This window comes from Amblyomma mixtum, chromosome 2 (genome assembly GCF_055824585.1).
Source record: "Amblyomma mixtum isolate Tamu chromosome 2, ASM5582458v1, whole genome shotgun sequence".
Taxonomy (NCBI): domain Eukaryota; kingdom Metazoa; phylum Arthropoda; class Arachnida; order Ixodida; family Ixodidae; genus Amblyomma; species Amblyomma mixtum.
In genome coordinates, this window is record NC_143013.1 from 110501981 (window position 1) to 110519044 (window position 17064).

The window sequence follows — 17064 nt, forward strand, 5'->3', positions numbered from 1 at the left end:
ATATTATATGTTACAAATACTCGCAGCATAACCAAACAATTGACTACTACTGTTTGCGTTGAAGATGTAAAATTTTCACGGCAAACGGCCTTTGTCCTCGCCGCTCTTCGTTGCGGGTCTCTCGGCAACTTGTAGAGGCGTACACTTGAACACTTCACATCGCAATTCGAATTACAATTTGGAACGGAAGAACAGCCAAGTGTTCTGTGTGACAGCACATGGTTCCTACCAGCAGAAGCAGTGTTCCCTCATAAGTGACAACACATGCAAGATAATTTGATGACAACTTTGCACATACAAAGCTACAACGCTGCCGCACAATCCCAACACCAATTTAAGCCAGAGTGCTCTTGGAAAAGATTGAGGGGACGATGCGACATGTCTAGGCATGCCGACCATTTTCCTCTCGGATCCGCACGTGCAGGCCTGTCCGTTGGTACACCATAGCCCATCCGTCACCCATCCCGCCGTCGTGACGTAGGCTATCGGGAAAGGGGGTGGTTCGACGGCCTAGTAATGTTCTTGGTGGTGGGGGACGAGCTCACCGGAATGTTACCACTAGTCTTCGCCTTGCTGGCGGAGAGCGGAACATCGGACCGAAGGATCTATGTGCGACAAGTTCCAGAGCAGGTTTCCCGTTTGGCGCATTTTAAAAGGAGCGAGAACTCGACGTAGAAGTAAATAGAGTATCCATGCGATTTATTAATGATTGATTGATAAACTTTATTGACTGAAATAGGGGTTAGGGGTAGTGGGCCAGGAAGAGGTGGACGAGGGAGTAGTGGTCGGCATTCCTTGATCCAGGAGTTTGTTGTCCTCAGCTGCGACTCTGGCTCACTGCACCAGCATGAGCTCACGCTGCTGCAAAGTTGTAGCCAAACAGAACAAGAGGGATACTGTAAAGTCATTACAGATCAACAATTTTGCTTGAGTGCAAGAAACGGAATAAACAGCATAAAACTTTGGCCCTTTCGCCCTTTTTCGTACGACATCAAAACCAGACCCAGGGAGTTTGACACATTTTGCTGGAATGTAAGAAGGGAATATTTGCCTTTTTGCTTTTTCTCCACAGAAAATCATTTCCTCGTTCCAATGTTTCGTTACGCTTGTGATGTTACACAAGAGATTATTCATTGACTACTATGATAGCGGATTATGTTACATTTACAACACGTTCTATTTGTTCTATTAATTCTCAATAACACAGTTTCGAAAGACTTTACCCACCAAAGACCTTACTTCTTTTGTTATTATGCACGGTGGCAGCAATCAAAGGTGCGCTCAGTGATTACAACCATACGACGTCAAAAGCAGTGTGACTAGTTAGCGCGATTACAAACAATAAAGTTGGGCCGCGGAGCTGTTTTTGTGTCCAGCAAGATTATTAGGCTGCAGCAAAAGTGTGGTTTATAGGTTTTGACGTCCCAGAGCGACTCAGTTTATAAGTGACGGACGAAGGGGAATGAAAAAGTGGAAAAATGCAAGCTTCCTACTTCTGGAACAAAACAATATTTCGCTTCTGTATGATAATTGTGACTGAAACACCGACACAGGATTTCTTGCGCCGCCGCGGTGGCTCAGAGGTTATTGCGCTCGGCTGCTGGCTCAAACGACACGGGTTCGATCCCGGCTGCGGCTGTTGAATTTCAACGAAGGCGAAATTCTATAGGCCGGTGTACTGTGCGATATCAGTGCACCTTAAAGAACCCCAGGTGGTAGAAATTTTCGGAGCCCCCCACTACGGCGTCCCTCATAGCCTGAGTTGCTTTGGGACGTTAAACCAGCAAAATCGACAAACCAAACAAGAATTCTTGCATCTGCCATAACTGAAAAAGGGCCAGTATGCCTGAAGAGGTAGAATTTTTGAACCTCCTAATTCTGCCGCAAAGCCGGAAAAAGAGGGACCTGAGTTGTATCCGATCGTACCAGCGCCAATTCAACAACGCCGCCTGCATTACCGGAGATTCATGAGCCGGAAGCATTTGGGGACTCCACTATCACCACTAGAAGAAGGTCTTTTGTCTATGAAGATGAAAGCCCTTTATAGCAGCATTAGCTGAAAGCTCTAAACCTCAGAGTTTGCTTTGAAGCATCAGTGCTAACGCCAACAGCGAAGTTTTTGCACAAATTCAAGTTCTGAAGATAATCCGTCTAACCCTTTGTGGGACAGGGGGACTCATACGTCCCACTTTTTTCATGGTAATGTTTTGCTTTTTGAGCTGAAAACCGATTAATTAATTTCGCTTAAATTTCCACTGCAACCTCCTGGATGTCCAAGGAAGCTGTTCTAATAGCAATCTTGTATTGAGCGGCGCACTTCTCGTCTCGTGCGTCTCAAGCGAACTGTTCTACTTGCGCGCGGTACATGCTGGTTTCAGCAGATTTTGGCACTCTGTCCAGCCGGTTGACTATGAACGACAAGTTTCAAAAGTTTTCTTTTTACTGACTAGTTCTTAAATGTGCTTTATACATCATTTTCTTTTGTCCTGTGTGTACTGTTTGCAAAAAAAAAATTTGCATAGTCAAATTCAGCATTCCTCATCCATATATTTCGGGAAGCATATCCAGTGTAAAGCTCTTTTGCCGCTCATCGGTGGATGGGAGTTTCATTCTCTTTCATGCACGGAAGTCTCTGTCCATGCAGGAAGTAGTTGAGCTGGTGTTTAGACTCCTGGACGACTTACGTGGTAATGAAATAAATACATGCCGACAAGGCGGAGAATCAGGATGATGCAAATCCATCGTTAGCGACTCATATAGCCACTTTTTTCGGGGTTACACCGACTTTTGGGGTTAAAACCGCTCGAATCAATTTCGTTTTTGCTTTTACTGCCCTCTCGTGGATGTTCAAAGAAGCTGTCTTGATGGCTCTATACAAGAGCGCCGAGCGGAGGCAGCACATACCTGTGCCTCAAGCGAACCGATCCCCTTGCGTGCATTGCGTGCGGTTTTCAGTAGATTTTGGCGCGCTTTTCAGCTGGTATTCGCCATAAAGGGTAAGTTTCAACCTTTCTTTTTACTGACGAAATCTGCAAGTAATGCCATTTTGTGCTATCCTGTGTTTAGCCCTTTTGTGCTATGTTCATTCTCTGAAAGTGACTGAGTGCTGGACATAGATCGATATATTTTAGATTTTTTATCATAGAAAGTAGGCTTTTGTATTCTCTGTACTTTGTTGTTGGTATGCACACCCTTCTGTACAAAATAAAATTACTTCTTTTCTTGAGCGACTGTGCTTCACAGGTCAGCGGGACACATATGTCCCACTTTCTCAAACGCACTCATGGTGCGGTGGGACTCCTGTGTCCCACTTTTATCTCGAAAACCGATAACTCTAGAGAACTCAAAATTTGCATATTTCATAAAAAGCTGATAAGAACAAGAATCCCGCTCGGAACAGCCGGTGTGCATTGCTCACAACTTCGCGTCTCATAAAGGGCTAAGCTAAGGTAAGATCTTCATATTGTATAATGCCGAACTTTGAAAACATCATCCTTCTGGCGCCCTAAAAGAACAGGCGCAAACATAATTGTTGAAAGGCCCCGACGCGTTGGCTCAGTGGTTACGGCGCTCGGCTGCTGACCCGAAAGACGCAGGTTCGATCCCGGCCGCGGCGGACGAATTTCGATGAAGGCGAAATTCTAGAGGCCCGTGTGCTGTGCGATGTCAGCGCACGTTAAAGAACCCCAGGCGGTCGAAATTTACGGAGGCTATCACAACGGCGTCCCTCATAGCCTGCGTTGCTTCGGGACGTTAGACCCCAATAAACCAATAAACCAACCGATTGTTGAAAGATCCATTGCGTGAATTTGAAAATAAGCTTCTTCTGAGTCGGCATCGATTAGAGTCCACACTTACCTTCACAATATGGAGATTCACCGGACCATCTACCGTCTTCGTCGCAGGTGCGAGTGCTGTTGCCGACCAGCGTGAAGCCTCGGATGCACGAGAATCTGGCCTTCGACCCCAGCACAGTTCCTTGAAAGCGCAGAACACCGTTAGCGATGCCTTCCGGGTAGCCGCAATCCACGACTGCGCCAGAGAACATCGGCTGAACTTTAATGCAGCAAGGTTGGAGCAGCTTGATATATCAATTGCAAAAAAAGAGAGGGCCACAAAAACCTGTCGCATGATTAGAGTAACTCACAGACGAAACACTCCCGCCCAATTATGTCTACTGCATCACCGAACACTGTGCTAATTTCTTTTCATCGGACGTTCGAGCTAAGGTCGCATACCTAACAAAAATATACGATAATTATCGGTGCAATGCTCTCTGCTTAAAATCGGGAGAAAGCGATAAAGCTGAAAAAAATTAACAAAAGAGGCTCATTTAGTTGTTGCGGCAGCTACACGATCCACTTGCAGACTAAAAATGTAAGGGTGAGTTAAAATGCCTTATCACATCCAGTTTGGTGCAGAGAAGCGAAGAAAGTAGCAGGATGAGGGGCAGGAACACCGAGCAACCAGCATTTAAGCGTCCATGGCGCTTGAATAGTATGTATGCTCTAATATTCAATAGCAGCGAATAAATCATCATCAGAAAATAGCTATGAACGTAAAAACAAGCGTGCGTGGTTATTCAGTTGCATTCACATTCGCCAAACGACCTATCTTTTTACTGCTTAACCAAGCAGTCTGTGCTGTCGCACACTACCACTTCCATGTCTTAAGTTGAGCGACTAAGCTCTTTCCGATTCCCTTAGTATACTTTAGGTTTTATATAGAGTGCACGCTTTCTCAAACTTGGGGCAATCACAGTCGCATAGTATCTGCCAGAAAGGCCTCCCATGGTGCTCGTTGTGGTATTATGCTCGTAGTCCAGCATTCAGGAATTCCTCCTCTTGGCAGATGCACCATCGTACACTGTAAACAAAAATATACCCAAAAGGGAGTAAAAATGGTGGCGGCCACCCTTTTTACTCCATTTGTGAAAACATTTACTCCATGAGTGGGGAGTAAAAATGTGGACTGTCGTCCATTATACTCCCATGAGGGAATAATGGAGTTAAAAGGAGGATTTACCAGCATTTACTCCAGTCTAGAAAGGGAGTTAATTGTGTCAAATACTCCCCAGTGCCGAAATGGAGTAAAGAAAATACCATTTTGTGCAATCCGCCCCGCCACCTAGCGTCTCGTCCGCTTCTGGTCAGTCGTATGATAATGGCGTTGAGTGAAGACCGCTTGGTTACCATCGTCTCTGGATCTCCGTTACTTCTGCTCCTTCACGCGCGCCTGCCGCGGTACAAGATATCGACTTGTCGCCGTTTTCCGCTACACTACGTTACATAATTGAATTGCTCCTGTGAAGCCTCCAGTGCTCTAACCATACCTAACTTTCCTTTGTTTGTGTCGCCACCCCGTTACAGCTCTCTCTTAGGCCTAATTCTCACAGGCTTTTTTCAGTGTGGTCCTCGCAATGTATTAAAGCAGATTATGTGTTTCATGAGCATGGAACTGTGACATAGAACATAGTGTCAACCCTGAGCTCTTGATTGAGCTCATGAGGCTACATTTTTCCTCAGTCATATTGGAAAGCCAAGCCTTAATGAAGTTAATATGGAAACAAACACTGCCATTCCAAACTACCATAAGGGGTGTTTTTAACTTTTCTGGTTTTTAGTCAAATATAGCGTGGTGCATGACCGTGAAAACTACCTAGCGACACCTTCTCAGTTTTGAACTATTGATTATAATGTTACATCCCTTTATCTACAAACACGGCCAACCAAACGAGCTCGTACAGCAAAGGGAGACGACAAGCAGACGAGTCCTGCTGCCTACGCCGCCGCTGGCTTGCAGACGGCGAATATAGAATGCGGGACGCGGAGTTGCATTAGGGCAGCGCAGTTTCCCAAGTTGGGTCGCCGGCGGCCCGCAGAGCTACTGCCCGTTTCCACCGCTGCCACTGTAAGAATGAGCCCGAATGATGATAAATGAAACTATAAACATCACGCCATTTTCAGGCGTGATGTTTCAGCTTTCAAAAATATGTCCAGTGATGGTACAAAAAAAAAAGCCAGTATGCGCTATCAAGCACCAACTCTGTTTCACGCACTGTACAATTGACGTAGTTTGCAGCATTCCGCTTCCCTGTAATAGAGTATAAAACGGGCAAACACAGCATTGTTTCAATGAAAGAGCTAGAGAGCACTACAATTTGGCCAAGGAAGCAAAGAGTGGGCATCTTGCTTTCCATTGTCGAGACAGCAAATTCAAAATAATATTTCTAAAAACCATTTTTTTTTGGAGCGCGGGAAAGCCTAAGTCGAAAGACAAATTGTGGAGGCATACCTTATCAGATTATCAGGTAGTTTATGTATCAGCGCACTATCTTTAGTTCTGAATATTAATCAAATAGAATTTTTGGAACCCGACTGATTTCCACAAGACGACCACTAAGGCTGTACTTAGGCTTCGGTTTTTCAAAAACTATCTGTTGGAAGTGCAGCGCTCTTCCTGATGTGATTGGTCTCTCTCGTTGTCCCCGTTTCGTTCGCGCAGCGAATGATTCCTGTATTATGTATCCTAATTAGCACCGCCATGGGAGGCATCGCCCCCTGTTACCGATCCTGAAATGTGGTTTCTGTCGCAAGTATTACAAAAGTCCTCAAAGTAAAAGTTCTTAAAATGTCAGCTACTTTTCTAACAACTCCCACCTCTCTAACCAGTCAGACCTGCCAGCTATTACTGACAGCCGCAGTGGACCTTCCACACAATATTTATTTATTGCGACTGCGGTTGTCCGCCGCGAAACCCAGCACTGGCTCCCAATGAAGCGAATGAACCCGAAGAGGACCTTCGCGCCAGGTGGGCACTCACCACGGCATTCGGGCTTCGGTGCATTCCACTGGCCGTTGTACTGGCAGTAGAGAATGGCGTGTCCCACCAGCCGGTAGCCCCTGTTGCACTGGTAGCGCACGCGGCTTGGGTACTGGAACTCAGAGTCTAAAAGGCGGCCATTCTGGACGTCACCCGGATGGCCACACGAAACAGCTGCAGGTGTCAAAATGTCATATGATCGACTTCTATCCGAACACACCTGTTGCGAGCCTGGTTAAATACACACAGATGCCAACCATCTCCCGGCTTAAAATTCAATTGTGTGCGGCATTGTTCAAGTATTCTGGTCTTCACTGTACCATGCACTTGCCAACTAAGAGCGGTAACGAGACGAAAAAAGAAGAAAGAACGGCAGCAACCAAAAAAGAAATATGGAATGTCGTTTCGGCTGTTTCGAAGTTCGAAGCCCGTTCGAAGTTTCCGATGGAGTGAAATAGGTAGTTGCGTTAAAAGGACACTGAGGACATTTTCATGCAATTATTTTTCTCTGGGTCGGTGCCGTTCTTTTTTCGTCATGTCCCATCCCGACCAGACGGGCTTCCGTCAAACTCTTGACTTTAAGAGCGGTAACGAGGCAGAAAAAGGCGTCGCACACTGATGAGAAGTTTCTGTCCTAGTAGCCCCGTTCGAAGTTTCCGATGGAGCGAAATAGGTAGTTGCGTTAAAGGGAAACTGAGGACATCTCCGTGCAATTATTTTTCACTTTAAAAATTTCTCCGGTTCTTTCTGCGTACGTTAAGACTGACCGGCAGCAAAATATGCGCATATGGCTGTGGACATCGCATTTCAAAATTTTCCCGCCAGTCGGTTCACACTCGTCGCGTATATACCGAGGACTTTTTTCGTGCATTTTGAAGTTTTTATCGGCCTAGCATAGCCTGTAGGATTGCTGACGCAGTTTACTTGCGAAATAGGTCTCTTCTAGATTATAAAAGCTCCGTTTCAATGGAAAGTGACCTGTCTCTTTAGAATGCGTATTATGTAGATAGAGGCAAATTTCAGCTTGTTTCGGGCTAAAATAGGAGAAAAAATCCCTTTTGATTCGTTATATCAGAGGTGGTACACTTAGGCTTGTTATATCCGAGTTCAAGACGATAAGGTCGTTACATCCGAGGTTCAGACACAAAAGTACGTTATATCCGAGAGGAAATACTTTGGTTCGGTATATCCATGGTAGTATACCAAATTCATACAGGTAGCATGCTAAGTGCGTTCGTAGCCTGGTGAGCTGGTTGCCACTTGTCTAACACGGCAGGTGGGCCTCATGCCACTGGTTGCTGACAGACGGCGCTTGCCAGTTCCGCTTGCACTGACCCTTTTGATGCTGAAGCATTAAATAAAATGCACTCACGTCTGCAGTCGTATTGACCGATATCCCAGTACAGTGACCCGTCATCACGTTGCAGGCACGTTGCATTCCAGGTATTGAACCCGTTCGGAGTGAATCCCGGCCCACAACGGTACCTGCAAAACATAGCCGGGAAGCTTGCACTCGCGACAGAAGGGGGGATGGTGCAGGCGGCTGGGACATTGAAAATGAACTTTTGGAGGACTTCAAGGCGTAATATTGAAAAGCCACCTTCTCCGATTTCTCCAAGCGTTTATGTGGGCAGGTGTGTGTGTGGACGGGTGGACGGACGGACGGATGGACGGATGGACGGATGGATGAATGGATGGACGGATGGAGGGATGGATGGATGGATGGATGGATGGATGGACGGATGGATGAATTGATTGATTGCTTGATTGGTTGGTTGGCTGGTTGATTGATTGATTGATTGATTATTTGATTGATTGATGGATGGATTGATGGATGGATGGATGGATGGATGGATGGACGGACGGACGGACGGACGGACGGACGGACGGACGGACGGACGGATGGATGGATGGATGGATGGATGGACGGACGGATGGATGGATGGATGGATGGATGGACGGACGGACTGACGGACGGACGGACGGACGGACGGACGGATGGACGGATGGACGGATGGATGGATGGATGGATGGATGGATGGATGGATGGATGGATGGATGGATGGATGGATGGATGGATGGATGGATGGATGGATGGATGGATGGATGGATGGATGGATGGATGGATGGATGGATGGATGGATGGATGGATGGATGGATGGATGGATGGATGGATGGATGGATGGGCAGGCGGACGGGCGGGCGGGCAAGGAGGCAGGCAGGCAGGCATGTCGGTCGGTCTGTCGGTCGGTCGATCGGTCGGCAGGTCGAACCCATGTGTTCACCCTTCACTGCTTTGGTGGTGGCTACGCCTAGTATATTCTGACACTCGCAACTTATCTTGCTCCACCTTTCTCCTCTCTCTTTCCAGACTGTAGCTGAGTTTTCAGCGCCTCAACACGCGGCACCAGCTGGGAGATCTGCTTGACATCAACTGGGCTATCTGTCCACCGCGAATAAGAGTGAAAGAGAGAAACAGAAGGACGAAAAGGCAGGGATGATAAGCAGGCGATGCCCAGCAGGCTACACTACACGTGGGGAGGGGAACAAAGCGGAGAATAAAAAAATAACGGCAACGAATTGAGTTTTTTAGGTGTCCACTTTCAGAACAGAACAGAGGGCGCATACTTAAAGCTTCAAGTTTATTGACGCGAAAACAGCCGCGAGTCTTTTAAGAACCTCAGGATTGATTTCAGCGCTTTCAGTTGTGAGGTAGGTTTTGTCGAAAACTCTGGAATCTCAGATTCTCTTAAAGGGACAGTGCGGAGAGCTCTATTAAAATTTTTTGAAAAGCAAAATCCGATAGTTTGGCATTTCATGGCTTTGTTGCCACTTGGCCGGCTGCGAAAGATGCATTTATTTCTAAGAAATTTGGATTCGAAGTTGAAAAGTTTTTCCCGCTGCTCTGATTCAAACTTGGGATTCTCTTATGACGACACAGGACTTAGTGACGTGAAATATGACGTGCACATGATGGAACGCAGACTTCGAGATTTCTGGCAGCCAGCAGTGCGGCCTAGCAGCAGCCGAAAAGAAAGCTACCGCCGGCCGCACGTTGAAGCCATCTATCGGCTATTGCGGCCGTCGCTACCGTCGCTTCGTGTACGTTTGCAGCGGCGTTTTGCCAGCGTTACGATGGATCCCGTTCTCGAAGTCGTCAACTAAATTCTTGCAAATAGACGCCTTTAGCATACCGTGTACCTTGATACAGTTAGCGGAATACCGGGAGCCCGCCTACTGCCGGTGAGCAGGCGCTGATTGGTCCCGATGCTGCAGGAGCGCCCGTAGCTGCCGCGTACGTGGCGCCATCTGGCGACGTCAAGGAGATTTGCGCATGCATTTGCTGCGCCCCATTGATTCGTGGCTTCTCGTGTCCTGGTGTTGCTATAACCATTGGTTCTAGAACCATTGGTTCTAGCAACACTGTTTTGTCCTAGGACGTCATCACGCTTGTACTTGCGAGTTTGGCCTGTGGCGGCGATACCTGTATTTTGGTTCTTGCTCTTTTCTACGTTACAAGAGCTTTGTTGTCAGTATGAGTGGCGTTTTTGTAATCAGGAGCTGATATTCTGTCGATACAAGCCAACTTCAGTTTCTCCTCAGTGTCCCTTTAATACAAAATACCGCATAAATGAATGGAAATATTCAACGCGACGACGGGAAGGAGCTGGTTTTGAAGGAAAGCAAGTACTCGCGTTGTCAGCGTTGTAACACGATAATCTCCAGGTAAAAAAATAATTGTTTGGATACGAGCAGTGAAGCCAGGCGTTTAACACTACGTGGTGGAGACGCGCAAACACGCTGCCAAGGCTCTATTTTTCTGCATTGAATGGAAATGAAACCCGCTTCGCCACCAAATGCTTCACATACTCGCGTACTATTGCGCGATGCAGACACACATTGTCATGTCTTCGTACACTCTACTCGACCAGCGCATCTAAACTGCGGGATACATACACATGCGTCAAGAATCGGCAACCATTCAGGTGGCCGGTTCTGCGTAGCATAAGGCCCCCGCCCCAATGCGCACTCTTTCCTGAACAGAGACGTAGATGAACGGAGGCTCGTTGGTTCGCACTGAATAAAAGTAGACCTAGTGAATGCGCTGTGGTCTTTGACTTGGTGAAGTGTCTTTGTGTACTGATGCGTACAAGAGTAATACCCTGGCAGCGCTGCAACACACTGTCGCGTTCCACTCTTCAAGGCGAACCTTAAGCGTCCTCCAATTCTCAGGCTTCGCCCAGAAAATCGGCAGTTCATGAAGGTGAAAAATAAGCCATTTGCTGAGCTGCCAGATGAGAAGTGCCTTTTATACCTTGCAAATCCTCTGAACATATGAAACGTTAAGATTAAGGGGAAAAAATCATAAAGAAAATGAACGAGGACTTTCGTGGATTGGAGGCGTAATAAACACTTGCAGCGCCATATAACAGTGAACAATCTGGTCTCACTCTAAAGTCGATACAACAATTGCCCAAACATATCTTCCGATATGTTCGCAGATCTGTCGCGCAATCTAGAAGAATTACAAATTCCGTTTCGAGACGTCCGCAGCCTCTCCAAGCAGTTTGAAATTTTCTCTGAATTGTGCGCAGTGCGAGTCGACGATGTTCAACCAGGACTGCAAAAGGAGGTCATCGAACTTTAGAAAACAGCACATTACGATAGAAGTTTGAAGCCGTAGGTATCTCAGAGTTTTCCGCTTTGTTAGATATTTGCAACTCATTCGGCACCAAGCGGCAAGGGTTGTTGCCTTATTCGCGAGCAGATATTTGTGCGAGAACCTCTTCTTCTTATTGAAGACGAGTAAATCTGCACTGCATTCAAGGATAAGAGACGACCACCAAAGAGCCATCGTGCGAATCATCTCCGCACAAGACCTAACGCCGGGTACTGTATCCGCTGTCGCTTCTTGGCGTTGCCAAACTTCATGCCAGCAACATGGTTGGAACTGAAAGGTAATACCAGCGATTAAAAAATAAAACCTCTCTTTGGGAAGAACGATTACCTTTGCAGTTTCTTTTATTTACCACAATGCAAGATTGACGCTCTTCACATGGCCTCCCCCCCTCAAAAAAACACAACCCCCCCCTCTAAAAAAAAACAAAAAGAACTTTATTGTCATTGACCTCATCCCCCTCTTACGCATACACAAAGCGAATTCACCTCCGGCGGAAGCACGTTCCTTGGTACTTGGTCATTTAAAAATCTGGTATACCCTTTCCATGACGCTACGAACGGCTCTGTGAACGAGATCAAAGGAGCAGGCGGAGCCGCCTATGAGAAATCTTCCGACTTACCAGAGTTGTGTCTTTGTTCAATGGCTGAAAAAGGGGGGCTTGAGAAAATCTCTTTTCCCAGCTGATCTAATATTGATGATTACCGACTCGAAGCCGTATTTTCAAATTCTATAGCAAGGCTTTGCCTCGAAAAGCCTTTGTCAGGATACTCTGCGAGTAGCCACCGCCGAGAATTCGCTGTCCGCTTTCATACGGGGCCTTTCCACATAGGCGTATGGGTCAGTAAAGTTGCAGACAGCCTCGCCTATGAATATGTCTGCTGAGTCTGGAAAAAAAGACCTGACGACGACATGTGGTACTCGATAGCTACGGTGACGGAACTTTTGAAGCATTGTGGTCTCCAACCTACCGGCGCTCCGCGACCAGGGGAGCAGACGCCGGCTTATTAAACCGCATACGAACGGGCTTGGCTTGGACTCCCTTGGCTTGGTTTGTATGCTCAAAACAGGACTGATATCACTTCGGCTGTTCTCCGTGTGAGGTGCGTGTGGTAATTTACAGTACCTTCTGGGCTACTCGGAACATTACGCTGGCAGGGGTGCCCTTCTCGCACCTCTGATGGGGGCAAAGGTGTCGCAAAGCTCCATAGAACATGCTGCTTTTCCACTCGGGAAGAAACACCTCGGAGGGATGCTTCTCGCATCTTGAAAAATTTAGCGCGACACACAAGGACAGAAAGAGTAGACGACACGAGCGCTCGTGTCGTCTACTCTTTCTGTCCTTGTGTGTCGCGCTAAATTTTTCAAGATGTATGTTAACCAACTCGCCCAATCTGCAGTAATGCTTCTCGCCTCCTCCTAACTCCATCATACGGAACGGAGCGATAAGTGATTACAACTAATAGCAAGATTCCTGTTTCGAGGCATTCTCACGACACATTAGTTATACGAAATTGAGCGAGGAATGCTGAGGTTTGCTTTTTATAAATGGCTTCGCTATGGCGGAGAAATTGACTGAAGAAGTCGCAGTACTAGTACCGCCTGTAGAAGCAATCAAATCAATCCCTACAGCTCACTCGACACAATATTACGTTGCGTATTCACCAAATTCAAACTGTTTCAGGAGCATTTGCTCGACATCTTTCCACAACGTACTAAGGACGCGACACAAGCACCAGCTTCTAGTAAAATTCGCCACAGAGAACGTGTGTGGCACCAGGTGGAACCGTGCCAGACGTTGGTTTTAATTTCACAAGATCAATGGTTACATCACAGAGCGGGACACTTATTACCTACCTTCTCACCTCTACAAGCACCATATACTCAATCCCCCTGACCACATCGGTGGTCAGGTACGTGGCGTCTACCATGACAGTATGCATGCTTGTGAGCGCAGCAGCGTTAGAGACAACGTTCCGATTAAACTGAGTGCGCGTTGTCACACTAATTCAGGATCGGTCGAGAAGATTTGTGGTGTCACATATTGAGCTTTGGAGTTAAATTGATTAAAACTGTATCTACATTGTGATTATAACTTGATAACATGACTGAAATGTTATGACACGTAAGCATGTTAAGAAAACCAATTACTCTGAAACTAAAATTGGGGTAATCAGCTGGGAACCCAACCCATGATCTGATTGCGAGTCTAACACACTAGCCCTAGGCCATTGAGGTAAGATCGTTTGACTTGGTTTAAAGGAGATCATGTGTGTCCTGTGCTGTATCACCTGTTACAGAGTGCCTACTGGTGTATGCTAATCATTATGTGTTACTGGGAATAGGTTCTAATTAAGAGTAAATATCCAATATCGCCGCGGCGTCATACCCTTAAGGTGTAGCCTAAGTTTCCCCTAATCTTTTTGTCCGGTTCAATCGCCACTCAGTCACAACACGACCTACGACGCAAATTCCTGCCCCCCCGAAGCACACTGCTGGAAGAGCTGGGCCGCTTCTCCTGCTGCACAACGCCTAACACTACGACCATCGTTGGTGACCTGCATCACCCACGTGATGGGCATTCATCACCCGTCACCGACCTACAGCCCTAACCCACCCAGCTTCACCAGGGATCCGAACCTGGGACGCATAACAAAGTTTTCTCTCTCTCTCTCGCTCTCATGCGTGGCGACGCGGCGCGTAGTGGATATGCTACCAGAACAACGCTACAAGACTTTTTAAATCCTGATGGCAGCCTTCTTGTTCACCAGACAGCTTAATTCCTCAGGTTGACGAAACGCTGCTTATGAGGGCCATGGATTCAAATCAGACGAAGTTCAGGCTAAGCTTAATACTTCCTTTCAGGTGTTCATATCGGACTGGAATGAAACGCGAAGAGCTCCTGAACAAAAGACAATATTTTGCCTTGGTACAATCAGCTGTGATATGCAGCTTTCGTGATTCATATTCTTGTGAACTGGAGCCAGATGACTATATATTAGTGAACAAGATGCAAAGTACTCTCTCGCTCCTCAAAGGAAGAAATAGTGCATCCGCGTCTTCGGATTCACTTTATGTTTGAAGATCCGGTTTGCACCCAAAGGAAAGAGAAAAGTGAATGGAGAATGTATAGTTACGTGAGCGTGGTGCCTACGGAGACCTGTTCCTGGTACTCGTCTCCTTGCTCCACTTGCGAGTGGATGGCCAGGCTTCGCGGCTCCATACACACTGCAAGGAAGGAAAAACGGTTCACACGCGCACAGCAGAAGTTCTTGTGAAATGAAGATCTTTCCAAACAGTTCTCTTGTAACTGTTATGTCAAGTAGTTGGTTTACACTGCGCAAAAAGGGCGCACACCGAGCAAATAAAAAGAAATAGAGTGTATTGTGTGGAATTAGCATGTGTGGGCTCTTGAATTCGCTTGTAGTTGCTTGAACTGGTCGTTCTTGCCTGCATCGTACCATAGGGTCGGAATGCAACGCGAACACTGGATTGAGTCACTCTCAGCGCAGCCAGCGGCGCCTAGCAGCGGCCGCCTTATACTGCTGACTTATCGGCTTCGCGATCTCTGTCTAGCCCAGGCGTGGTGCTAACCGCCTCATTTTCATACGCGCGCTGCCTGCGACCGAGGGTCGAGCGAGTGGGATGACACTGCCATTTTCACTGCTTTAGCCGACCGCCTCATCTCTCGACCCTATGATGAAGCCTGGATGACCGAATTAACTCGGTTATGGAGGTGCTAGGCGTAACCGCTTCGCCGTGATACCAGTAATCTGATCATCGGGTTCCTCCAAAATACATAGGCGGCAAGTTGGCGCCCCATTCTTAGCGAGTTTCTTAACTAGCTCCTCATCCACACCTGGACTGCCGGGTTTCTTATTTGGCTTGGCTAGTGATTGGTTTGGTTTGGTCTGGTTGATCGGGTTTAACGTCACACACCGACTCAGGCTATTAGGAACGCCGTAGTGTAAGGCTGCGGATAATTCAGACCACTTGGGCTTCTTAACGTGCACCGACATCCCACAGTACTCGGGCCTCTAGGATTTGGCCTCCATCGAGACGCATCCCCTGCGGCCGAGATCGAACCCGCGTCTTTCGAGTCAGGAGCCGAGCACAATAACCACTGTCCCACCACGGTGGCGGGTAGCGTTAGCCCAAAACAAGGCTGCGCATATATAAACTTCCGCAAAAAAACTTATTTCGAGGGAACATTGTCTTACATTCAAAATGTCCCATAATAAGATCTTGGTATATACGTTGCAATAAATTAAGAGAAAAGCCAATAGGCCTAAACGACCAACGAATTTGACCCCGGTGAGAGAGTGCTTTCTCTCCTGCCAACATATGCAGCGCGTCCAGGCTAACTTTAGCCAGGGGTTAAAAAATAAGATATCTGAGCTCGGCCAGCGAAACGACTAACATGCAGCTACCAGCCGGCTGGCGCATAAGAGGCAATTTTCTGTTTTGGGATTAACTATTTAGCAATTAAGACAGCTTTTATAAACGCGTAAATATTGACTCTAGACAGCAAATGTGAACAGCAGACTTAGAGAGCACCTTCAGAAATCCCCATTCTATTCATTTGCGACAGGGAAAGCCTGACGTGTATCTCTTTTTCGAGCACCAAAGAAAGTCCGAGGCATACAAAAAAAAAAATCACGCGACTAGAGCATTCGCGCGCCACGATTGTGCTGCTGTCAATACTGGCTTGAGTGAACGAAATCAGCTGCTGGTGTGGCGCGACAAAACCACTGCTCCGGCAGGCCGATATGTCAACGGTGGTTGCGACGCCCGCGAGAGCCAGTCTGCAAGCGTAACGGCGCAAGTTGCTCTGCAACCACCGTCGACATATGGCCTGCCGAAGCAATGAGGCCATCGCGCCTTGCCGGCTGCTTATTTCTTTCACTCAAGCCAGGATTCGGAGCAGCACAATAGTGGCGCTCGAATGCGCTAGTAATGTCATTTTTTTTATTTCGTGGACTTTCTTTTGAGCTCGGAAAAGCGATACACGTGCAGTGTTCTTTATCGCAAATGAATAGAATGGGGGGTTCTGAAAGTGCTCTAAAACTTTGCTATTCACATTTGCTGTCTAAAGTCGATATGTACGATTTGAGAAAAGTTATCTTAACTGGTAAATAATTAATTGAGAAACAAAAAATTGTCTACGATGCGCAAGCCGATTGGTAAGTATGTAGGTGGTTTCCCTGGCCTAGCTTCAAGTATTTTATCTTTTGACCCTTGGCTAAAGTTAGCCCGGACACCGTGTATATAACTTACCGTCGAAAACAAATTTTTTCTTTTTGTGTTGAAGATACACATTTTGAAGTAAATATATTCTTTCAAAAAAAAAACTGTTAAGGGTGCCGTTTTGTCACTGTGAAAAATAGCAACATTCTACTTTGTCGTCGTCTGTTGAGCGTTCGTGCCCTATGCGCGTATATGATTGCGCCATGAGAAAGTTGCCTGAACCCTCACGTCTCAATAAGTGACTTCTTCGCGCGTGCAATGTGCCGACTCTTACCATGTCCTGGCACTACGCTTACTGATTTTGCGAAGAAAAACAT

At 46.9% G+C, this 17064-nt stretch overlaps 1 protein-coding gene across 2 annotated transcripts in view; it reads right to left on the reverse strand.

Moving 5' to 3' along the window:
• Window positions 1-730: 730 nt before the first annotated feature.
• LOC149360560 (sushi, von Willebrand factor type A, EGF and pentraxin domain-containing protein 1-like) overlaps window positions 731-17064 on the reverse strand; it is a 149403-nt gene continuing 133069 nt past the window's right edge. For both annotated transcript variants that reach the window (XM_089569321.1, XM_089569322.1), the window contains exons 9-13: window positions 14638-14728; window positions 8195-8307; window positions 6823-6996; window positions 3859-4032; window positions 731-861 (exon numbers count right to left, since the gene is read on the reverse strand). In XM_089569321.1, coding sequence (XP_089425447.1) covers window positions 854-861; window positions 3859-4032; window positions 6823-6996; window positions 8195-8307; window positions 14638-14728 — 560 coding nt within the window. In that variant the 3' untranslated portion in view covers window positions 731-853. The remainder of the gene's footprint in view (window positions 862-3858; window positions 4033-6822; window positions 6997-8194; window positions 8308-14637; window positions 14729-17064) is intronic.